An 11,484-nucleotide genomic window follows, 5' to 3' on the forward strand; every position below is an offset into this window, starting at 1 on the left:
TTTCTCTCTCGTTCTTCGTTCGTTCTTCGTGTTGAAGGGCAGCGATCCTCGAGGCTCTAGGGGCGGGCGAACCGGCCTAGGGCAGCCCATAGCCGCCGCGCGTCCAGACGGGGTCCCTCCCGAGCGCGTGGGGTTTCGGGTCCTGAAAAGCACCCGCTGGATTGCTTGCGTACCGCGCTTCTGAACGGCTCTCCTTCGACGTGAGCTACGGTGCATCACCCTCGGCGTTGGAGGTACACGGTGACGTGTTCGTGTGCGAACACCAGTGCCCGCGGACATGCCTGAGCGCACACGTTCGCGGGCGTTTGAGGGGCCGGATTTGTCCATCGTAAATGTATATGCTCTTAGGAAGAGGGGTGGCAGCTGTCTCTTGTTGTGTTCATGTACTTCCTTTCTCCTCTACTATGGCGTAGAATTATTTATTCTGCAATTTTTAGAATTCTACGTTACAACTAAGAGAAGATCAATTTGGGAACTTGAATATCAAGTGGCCCGGTTCTTTGGCTACTAGTAGTATATTTCAGCAGAATACGGAGTACCATCGATATTTCTTTCGTGCATTCGCGCAGGCGGCCATGGCATGCTAGTAGCAATTGTACCCAGCGGTACTGCCAGAACACCGCCAAAAACATCCAGCAGATCAGCACTCCATGTTTTGCGTGGCCAAACCAAACCACCGATGATTGCCAATAATAACCCGTGACAGCCAAGCAACGCCATTTTCTTTCTTTGACCCGTGCTACACGTACTAGCGATCGAAAGGACGTTTGGTCATGACGAGAAAACCTTTCGTTAAAAGGATGAGGGAAGGAAAGCCATCGTCGTTTCGCCGGGCCGGAGGAGGAGGAGGAGACGGGACAAGAGAGCGCTATGTCGTCGTCACGTGGCGCGGCTCCTACTCCCAGGTATAGGCTGGATGCGTTTTATTTATCCCGACGCAATCCCACACGGCCCTTGTCACTAGCGCGGTTCTCACATGCTTGTAACGGTAGTGGTACTCGTAATCTCGCGTACACGCGGGGGTAGCAGCATTTTGAGCACAAGTGTTTGTGGGACAGCGTTACATGAACCGGTTCACCTAAAAATAAGCCGTATTTTTCCATGGAAAACGGGGAAGAACTTCGGCGACCAAAAGGTTGATATTCTTTTACTTACTGATCCAACTGTGTTTTCCTTTTTCCCGATTAATAAATAGCGGATTTATTAACTTAAAATAGAGTACTAACATGATACAAACAGAATGAGCACACAACCAGCTTCTGTTTAGTTATGATGCATACAACTAATACTAACACGCAAAGAATTACACCGGCAGATAACAAAGTCATACAATACCGGTTTTCTTTTCCTACCTAATTTGATTAAGTCACTTAGACGTGTAATAACTAGTCACCCTGTGCACTTTTAAACTGAACCGGAAAATGATACCGAAAATAAATCGAACCGAACCAATTTTACGGTTTTTATGGTTTATGGTTTCGGTATGGTATGAACTTTTCATACGGTTTTGAGTTTTAGTTTCTATGGTATATACGAAAAAACTGAACGGTTTACCGAATAAACCGAAGTAAAAATATATTTATAATCTTGGGTGAATAGCCATACAAATAGTCATTTCTGTACATAAGCTAGATTTTGTGTTAAGCGCATCCATTTTCTTGTAACTTAGTCATACTTCTCTTAAAAAGAATGCTAAGCACATCTATAACCATCGAATCCATGCATGCATATACACTCCCATATAGTTATGTACTCTTTGTATAAAAGGATATGTATTTTCAGTCATAAATTTGCAAACTATTATATGTCATTTTCAAATTCGCGTCAGCTTTGGTTCATACGATATACCGAAACCATACCGAAATAATTTGGTATATACCAAAACCGAACCGTATCTAAATTTCATATCGTATTTAACGAAGTATTAATACCGTACGAACCAAAAAACCATACAAACCGAACCACGTAAACAGAACAAACCGAACACACAGAGTGAATACTAGGGCACTTAGACATACACATTCGAAAGATCATTTGGTGTTGAAATAACAGAGCTGAAACTTGTTTGGCCAAGCAAGGGAAAATACACATCCATATTTCATGAAGGAAAAACATTCCCAGTGCTCTGAAAAAAATAGTGATTAAAAAAGACAGTTTTTAAGCATTTTCGAGCGCTGGTTTTAGTGTTTCTTTTGTCCGAATCATAAGAAACACGGATATTTGCACGTATGTGCAACATTCAACAATGTTTGCTGCCAAAAATAATTCTGATCATTTTATTTTTACTATTCATAAGGCGCAATTAAGCTCGGGAGCAGAAGAGTGCTTTCGCTTTCCATGGAGTTTTCCATCAAGAATAAGTGCAAGGAAACAATTAATCTGTTTGTTGCTATTGCTAGAGGCAAGCAAGACGAGACCAAAATTGCAGTTAAACAAGTGCACTCAGCAGCAGTGACATTACTAATACAAACCCCCCGACCTAGTGGAGGAGACCACCCGTAGCCACCATTAAATAGTCGCCGCGCCCAAGAAGCGCAGATAAGACCAGGACAAGCGAGGTTTTACTACCACTAACCCCAATTCAAGGGTTTAAGCTAACCCAAAGATAAAAATATATGCACCCACAGCCGAGGAGAGAGAGTGTGCGTGTCTGTGTTCAAAAGAACTGAAGAGAGGCCCAGACAGGGAGCAGCGTCTCCGCTCCCGGCCTCCTCCTCCATATGCGTCTTGGGTGCGGCTCAAGCAAACACCAGCTCAAAGCAAAGCGAGCTCCCCGCCACCTCACTGCCCCTCGCACTCCACTCCCACATGCCTCGCCATCCCCCATCTCCTGCTCGTAACCCCATCTCCGGTCCCATGCGGCGGTGAGCTCGCTGTGCCGCTGCTGATCGGATAGGTGGGGGAGGGAACGCTCCTTGTTTCTACTTTTTCGGTGGGTTCTTGATCGCCGGGATCAGAATGGCGCACCGGCGCGCCCGGTTCTTGGTGGTGGTGCTCTTGGTGGCCGCGCTGGCGCTGCGACCAGCCGCGGCGCTGTCCCCGGACGGCAAGGCGCTGCTGTCGCTGCTCCCGATGGCGCCGTCGCCGGTGCTGCCGTCCTGGGACCCGTCGGCCGCGACCCCGTGCTCGTGGCAGGGGGTCACGTGCTCGCCGCAGAGCCGGGTGGTGTCGCTCTCTCTCCCCAACACCTTCCTCAACCTCTCCACCCTCCCGCCGCCGCTCGCCTCGCTCTCCTCGCTCCAGCTTCTCAATCTCTCCACCTGCAACATCTCAGGGACCATCCCGCCGTCCTACGCGTCCCTCGCGGCCCTCCGCGTGCTGGACCTCTCGTCGAACGCGCTCTACGGCGCCATCCCCGGCGAGCTCGGCGCGCTCTCGGGGCTCCAGTACCTGTTTCTCAACTCCAACCGCTTCACCGGCGCCATCCCGCGCTCCCTCGCAAATCTCTCCGCGCTCGAGGTGCTCTGCATCCAGGACAACCTCTTCAACGGCACCATCCCGGCGTCCCTGGGCGCGCTCACCGCGCTCCAGCAGCTCCGCGTCGGGGGCAACCCGGGGCTATTGGGACCCATCCCGCCCTCCCTCGGCGCGCTCTCCAACCTAACCGTCTTCGGCGGCGCTGCCACCGGGCTATCTGGACCCATCCCGGAGGAGCTCGGCAACCTCGTCAACCTCCAGACGCTGGCATTGTACGACACCGGCTTGTCCGGCCCCGTGCCGGCGGCGCTCGGTGGGTGCGTCGAGCTGCGCAACCTCTACCTCCACATGAACAAGCTCTCCGGACCGATACCGCCCGAGCTCGGGAGGCTACAGAAGATCACCAGCCTGCTGCTCTGGGGCAATGCCCTCTCCGGGAAGATCCCGCCGGAGCTCTCCAACTGCTCGGCATTGGTGGTGCTGGACCTGTCGGGCAACCGTCTCTCGGGCCAGGTGCCCGGGGCGCTCGGGCGTCTCGGCGCGCTCGAGCAGCTGCACCTATCGGACAACCAGCTGACGGGGCGCATACCGGCGGTGCTGAGCAACTGCAGCAGCCTCACCGCCCTGCAGCTCGATAAGAACGGCCTCTCCGGGGAGATACCGGCGCAACTCGGGGAGCTCAAGGCGCTGCAGGTGTTGTTCCTCTGGGGCAATGCGCTGTCCGGCTCGATACCGCCGTCGCTGGGCGACTGCACCGAGCTGTACGCGCTGGACCTGTCCAAGAACCGGCTCACCGGCGGCATCCCCGACGAGGTCTTCGGACTCCAGAAGCTCAGCAAGCTGCTCCTGCTCGGCAACGCGCTGTCGGGGCCGCTTCCTCCAAGCGTGTCCGACTGCGTGTCGCTGGTCCGGCTCCGGCTCGGCGAGAACCTGCTCGCCGGCGAGATACCCAGGGAGATTGGCAAGCTGCAGAACCTGGTGTTCCTGGACCTGTACTCGAACAGGTTTACCGGACACCTCCCCGCCGAGCTCGCCAACATCACGGTGCTGGAGCTGCTCGACGTGCACAACAACAGCTTCACGGGGCCCATCCCTCCGCAGTTCGGGGCGCTCATGAACCTGGAGCAGCTTGACCTCAGCATGAACAACCTCACGGGCGAGATTCCGGCGAGCTTCGGCAACTTCAGCTACCTCAACAAGCTCATCCTCAGCAGGAACCTGCTCTCCGGGCCATTGCCCAAGTCGATTCAGAACCTGCAGAAGCTGACCATGCTGGACCTGAGTAACAACAGCTTCTCCGGCCCGATACCGCCGGAGATCGGCGCACTGTCAAGCCTGAGCATCAGCCTGGACCTGAGTGGGAACAAGTTCGTCGGCGAGCTGCCGGAGGAGATGTCCGGCTTGACGCAGTTGCAGTCGCTCGACCTGTCAAGCAATGGCCTGTACGGCAGCATCTCGGTGCTCGGGGCGCTCACCAGCCTGACGTCCCTCAACATCTCGTTCAACAACTTCTCCGGCGCCATCCCCGTGACGCCGTTCTTCAAGACGCTGTCGTCAAACTCCTACACCGGCAATCCCAGCCTGTGTGAGTCCTATGACGGGCACATTTGTGCGTCAGACATGGTTCGTCGGACCACACTGAAGACCGTCAGGACTGTGATCCTTGTCTGCGCCGTTTTAGGCTCGATCACTCTGCTGCTTGTCGTGGTCTGGATCCTGTTCAACAGAAGCAGGAGGCTCGAGGGCGAGAAGGCGACGAGCCTGTCGGCCGCCGGCGGCAACGACTTCTCGTACCCGTGGACATTTACGCCATTCCAGAAGCTCAACTTCTGCGTGGATAACATCTTGGAGTGCCTCAAGGATGAGAATGTGATCGGCAAAGGTTGCTCAGGAGTCGTGTACAGAGCTGAGATGCCCAACGGGGACATCATAGCCGTGAAGAAGCTCTGGAAGACGACCAAGGAGGAGCCGATCGACGCGTTCGCCGCCGAGATTCAGATATTGGGTCACATCAGGCACCGGAACATTGTTAAGCTGCTTGGTTACTGCTCGAACAAGTCTGTCAAGCTCTTGCTCTACAACTACGTCCCCAATGGTAACCTGCAGGAGCTCCTCAGCGAGAACAGGAGCCTGGACTGGGACACACGGTACAAAATCGCGGTCGGGGCGGCGCAGGGGCTGTCCTATCTGCACCATGACTGCGTCCCGGCGATACTCCACCGGGATGTCAAGTGCAACAACATTCTGCTCGACTCCAAGTATGAGGCCTACTTGGCTGACTTTGGGCTGGCCAAGCTAATGAACTCCCCCAACTATCATCATGCCATGTCGCGCATCGCCGGTTCTTACGGATACATTGCTCCAGGCAAGTCACTTCCACTAATTTGTGTTTATCTTCTACCGTTGCATACTCTCTTCAGCATTTTAGTACTGTAGACATAATGTGCATTCACCAATTGATCCCAGAGCTAGTGCTGTTACCTAAGCAAGAATCTTTGACCTGTGGTTGCTTCTAGTAAGCTTAACATGGTTCTTCATCCATGACCATGTCGATCTCTTGTAGTTTAAGCGGGTGATTAGGTATTAACTGACATTGTCCTTGCTTAGTAGTACTGCTAGAGTTTCTCACATCACAAGCATCCTTCTTCACTGAAGCACGTTGACTCCATGCTGTTGATTCCAATGCTTAGCGCATCACTGTGTTGATTTGCGTAATTTATACTGAAATGTAGCATTACAAACTACAATTATTGTTCTACTAACTGTACTAAATAAAATAAAAGATGATTTCAGTTTCATGGCACAATGGTTTGACGTTTGCCTTCCCATTTCAGAGTACGGCTACACCGCGAACATCACCGAGAAGAGCGACGTGTACAGCTACGGCGTGGTGCTCCTGGAGATCCTGAGCGGGCGTAGCGCCATCGAGCCGATGGTCAGCGACAGCCTCCACATCGTGGAGTGGGCCAAGAAGAAGATGGGGAGCTACGAGCCGGCGGTGAACATCCTGGACCCCAAGCTGCGCGGCATGCCGGACCAGCTGGTCCAGGAGATGCTGCAGACGCTGGGCATCGCCATCTTCTGCGTGAACCCAGCGCCGGCGGAGCGGCCGACCATGAAGGAGGTGGTGGCCTTCCTCAAGGAGGTGAAGAGCCCGCCGGAGGAGTGGGCCAAGACGTCGCAGCAGCCGCTCATCAAGCCGGGCAGCCAGCAAGCCTGACGAGAGCACTGCTGCAGTGGATTCAGTGGCGCATCTTCTGCAAGAAGAGAAATGGAGGGAGATCAGGAGATGATATGAGAAAGGAAAAGGAGTAGGATTTTGATAATTGCCTAGCTAGCTTTGGTTAGGGGTTTCTTGTACAGTTTCAGAGGACGTTGTAGCTCATTCTCGGGAACTTGAATGGGAAATTTCTCGGTTTTTAGTTTGCTCATGCGACACATCACTGTGCCTCCCAGTTTACAGTTTACTCCTCATTTCGCAGTTCGTTTGCATGTGATGTGATTCTAATAATGTCCACCGGGCTATTAAAAGAACATCTCACGCCCATATACTAGTACACTAACGCCCGCTTAGGATGGGTGCAAGTTTATACGCTATTTATTTTCACTTTAGCTAGATTTCAGTTAGCTGAATTTTTGTTTTGTGGTCAATCGATTTTCTGGCTTTTGGATTGCGCTTTAAGATTTGTGTAGTTTTTCTTTCTGTCATGCTTTGCTGGTGGTATTGGGCTGTTTGGATTTGATTCACACCTATTTTGGGTCAGTCGATTTCGCTCTTGGGCCCAATTTTGGTGCGTGCATGCTTTTTTTCCATGCGTTTGCTTTTGTTTTTTGCACGTGTAGTTTTTATTTTATTTTTCAGTTGAGTTTTTTTCTTTATGTGTATTTTCGGATGTTGAGTGCGTGAAAATGTATACATGCAAGTACTACATGTACAAATTACATTAAAGTACGGAAACTTCACTCTTATATATTTATTCTGCATATTATCAAAAGTGCATTTTTTTGCTAATTTTGTGTTTTTTTGTGTTTTTATTTTCTTTATATTATTTAAGGGTAATACCAATGCTAATTGTTTTGTGCTATTTTTTTCTAATTAAATACAATTTTCTATTATTATGTGTATGTATGCATGAAAGTACTATACAATATGTGTGTAAATTATACCGCTAAAGTTGCGTTATTATATGTGTATTCACTGCATATTATTAAAAGTGCAATTTCACTGCAAAGTTGTGTTCAAGTCTTTTCTTTATTTTCTTTCTTCCTCAGAGTAATACCAATGTCGCTAATTTATCCCCTCTTAGAAAACTCTATTTGTTTTACCATGTTTAGTTTTGAATTCATTTCTGGTTTACAAGGACAATACCAATGCAACTTATTCGTTCCTTGTTTAAAAACTTTGTTTTTATGTAAAATTCACTATTATATGTTTATTCTTAGATAACTCAAAAACTGCAATTTATGTGTAAATTGTGTGCAAATTGCATCATTTTTTTAATTCCTTTCTTTTTAAAAGGTGGTACCAATGCCACTATACTTCATTTCTTCTTAGAAAATGTACTTTTATTTTTGTGTTTGTAAGTAAGTATACACGCAAGTATGATACACCATGTGTGTAAATTATAGTAGAGAGCAAAAATTGCACTGTATATGCTTATTTTTGGCATATTACAGAAGTGCAATTTTAAGGCATAGTTGTGTGCAAGTTATTTTTTTAATTTACTTTCTACTTAAGGGGTTTCATTTCCCCCTATTTAGTAGTTTTTTGTTTTTTATATTTTCTTTCTTCTTAAAGGGTTCCATTCTTACATAGAAAACTTCATTATTTTGTTTTATTTTTAGTTTTTGTATTTTGTTTTCTTAAAGGGTTTCATTCTTCCATAGAAAACTTTATTATTTTGTTTTGGTTTTTTATTTATTTTTATTTTCTTTCTTCTTAAAGGGTTTCATTCTTCCCTAGAAGACTTCATTACTTTGTTTTGTTGTTGTTTTTTATTTTCTTTCTTCTTAAAGAGTTTCAATCTTCCCTAGAAAATTTCATTTTTTTGGATTTATTTCTTTCTTCTTAAATGGTTTTATTCTTCCCTAGAAAAGTTTATTATTTTGTTTTCATTTTAATTTTAATTTCATTTCATTTTCTTTTTTTAATGGCAATACCTTTATTCCTGCATATTATAACAAAGCGCAATTTTCGTGTAAATTGCGTGCAAATATTGCCATTACTTGTTTTTTTATTGCCTTTCTTCTTAAAGGGTACTGTCAATGTTCGGATTTTTTATTTTCTTTATTCTTCAAGGGTAATATTAAATGCCAATGATTCATTTTAGCTTAGAAGACTTCATTAGTATGATTTTTTTTGTTTCTACTTTTTCTTACTTCTTTAAGGGCATTAGCAACTCCGGTAATTCATTTTTTCAGAGAAAACATCTTTTTTGCAAAAGTTCCACTAACATATGATTATTCTTGCATATTTAAAAAAACAATTTATGTACATATTGTGTGCAGGTTTTATCATTATTCATTTTATTTTATCATTATTCATTTTGTTTCTGTACGGTTGACGGTGTAGGAGTGCAACTTGCTTGAGGTTAGGCACAAGGCTAATCCATCAATCATCCTGCGCTCAACGACAAAAGCAGGCACACAAAGCAGCATACAATTACTACGTACCACAAATTAGTTTGGATGAAAAGAAGGACGTATGTATCATGCGCCCATGCTTATGCATGCAGAATGCTTCATGCGTACACGCACGCATGCGTAAATACATATCATGCACGCGTCCGAAATGTGTACATGCATAGCGAATCTGTAATGGGCTGGCTACCAAACACAAGTGTTGTTTGTCGACTCGACTGACCCAGAAATAAGATCAGTCGACTTACCTGTAGTCGCTCTCATTTATTTTACAGGTATACTAGCAAACATGCCAAGCATGCCCCTGCGTTGCCACGTGAGAAAAAAAATCACCCCTCATACACACTCAGACAACATCAACAAATCACTTGAAATCTTTCACGGTACGATACAAGAAACAATATGAAGTGGTGTTGTACACAAACATAAAGGATTGGATGATTTTTTAAGTGTACTGAGGTTGTGTCCAATTTATTAGACAACAAAAATATCTACCTAGCTGCCACTATCAATTCATGTCTTTGCTACGTTCCTCCTCAATGATATTCAACAAACAGTGCATTAGTCTAGAAATAGCAAACGACACTTTAGTACTCAATGATAGCATGTGCATAACAGCATTATTTTTGTTTTGTTGATATATATGTTTGCAACTGTAATCCATGTCAAGACTTAATGTGGTTGCAAACATATTAGATATCTCCGTCGAAAACAATCAATCTATATGGACATGCATAACGAATATGCATTTGCAATAATCCCCATTCAAATAAAAGTACTAACTAAGGGTGCAACATAAACATAGTTCTAGAAATAACTAACATCCAAGATAATATCATATTTGAAATCTACCCCATATAAAGAAAAGTATCAATTAAGGTTGCAACATAAACATAATTTTAGAAATAATTAACATGCAAGATAATATCATATTTGGAATCTATACATTTTTCTGAGCGATTTCCATATATAACATTTTAAATTTGAAGTTAGGTTTTGAAAGATATGAATATTTTGAAAAGTATTTGAATCTGCCAAAAAAAGAACTTTTTTTAAAAGAAAGTAGTTGCACCGTAATTGCAACACTGTGCAGCCCATTTGCTAAGATGACACTTGAGCAAGCAGCTCTATCTTACGCCAACCTGAAATCAAGGAGGAAAGGGAGAAAAAAAAGGGAGAAGGAGAGCTCAAACTCAGGTCTCCCGGGTGGTAGAGGAAGGCTCAAGCTAGTAGGACGCTTGTGCACTTGTTAATTTTGATGTGATAATTGTGTACATGAACAAAACACGATGGACGGCGAGTATAATGAAAAAACAAATCGTTTTAGCCACTTACGGGTGACAGTGAAGGTAAATATTATAATTTTTAGGACACTTTTAATGACAGTGAACGGGCAAAAGCAATCCGTGCTTTATTATTTGGTATAATATAGATATATATATTGCCGGTCAACACTTGATTTCCATCTGAAAGGAAAACGACGCGTCAAGATCTATATCTTAAACTGATCAAATACAAGCGGAACGATAATCCAAGTAGGGCGTAAAGGAAAAAAAATCTCAGCACAAACTGAGGATTGTAGATGAGAGAACAATTTAGCCACTAAAATCCTCAAATTTTCAACTTAAGAAAAGGACAAGAATATATGAATAGTCCTAACTCAAGAACTGAAGTTGAAGTATTACGTCTCCCTTCTTCTCGTAGAAATTGGGGTAAAATGGAATAACGTACCACCACCCATTATGGTTTTGCATTAATTTGGGGCTTGGTTAACTGGATAGTCTAAGACAACGACACATAATCCAAGTTGGAGTGTACTTTAGGCCATATGGAATGTTTGGAATGATGTTGCCTTTAACAAATAAACCATCACAATTTTTTTGCAGGTTATCTTCAGACCATCTGTTTGGATCCGTGCGTGGTCATTACTCAGCCATGCGGACCATATGAAGCTTATGGATATTGGGTGCAACCAATGGGAGATGGTTGCATGGGATACTTACAACCAGTTTGGATGTCGGTCCAATAATAGGATATGTGTCTAGTCATCCTATTTTTGCCGATTGTGGCAATTTTTTTATTAGATTCGCTCTTTTTTCCGAGATCTTATTCGGAACTTGATTTTTTTAATAATATGGTTGTGTGCATCAAGAGATGCAGCGGCCGGGGGTACTCCTCCTTCAAAAAATGGGACATCACGAAGTGGGATATTGGCAGCTGCCATTCAAGGCATCTCTAACCAAGCTCCCCACTCTCACATGTAAGTCCGAATGGACGGCCCGGGTAAGGCTCAAACAAGAGCGAGAAAAAATAAGAGCCTACCCAACCAAGCCATCCATTTCCTCCCTACATGTCCAGGCTGTCCAACACCCCTCAAATCCACACTTTCCCAACCCGAACAAGGCCTGAACAGAAGAGAGAGAGAGA

At 45.6% G+C, this 11,484-nt stretch overlaps 1 protein-coding gene across 1 annotated transcript; it reads left to right on the forward strand.

Annotated features, from left to right (window-relative positions):
- The first annotated feature begins 2,720 nt into the window (after positions 1-2,720).
- On the forward strand, positions 2,721-6,852 carry LOC119341986 (probable LRR receptor-like serine/threonine-protein kinase At1g34110). The gene is made up of 2 exons (XM_037613832.1): positions 2,721-5,782; positions 6,252-6,852. Exons 1-2 carry the CDS (start codon positions 2,959-2,961, stop codon positions 6,635-6,637), a joined length of 3,210 nt encoding a protein of 1,069 aa, XP_037469729.1. The 5' UTR covers positions 2,721-2,958; the 3' UTR covers positions 6,638-6,852.
- Positions 6,853-11,484: the final 4,632 nt, after the last annotated feature.

Source organism: Triticum dicoccoides, chromosome 7B (genome assembly GCF_002162155.2).
Source record: "Triticum dicoccoides isolate Atlit2015 ecotype Zavitan chromosome 7B, WEW_v2.0, whole genome shotgun sequence".
Lineage (NCBI taxonomy): Eukaryota > Viridiplantae > Streptophyta > Magnoliopsida > Poales > Poaceae > Triticum > Triticum dicoccoides.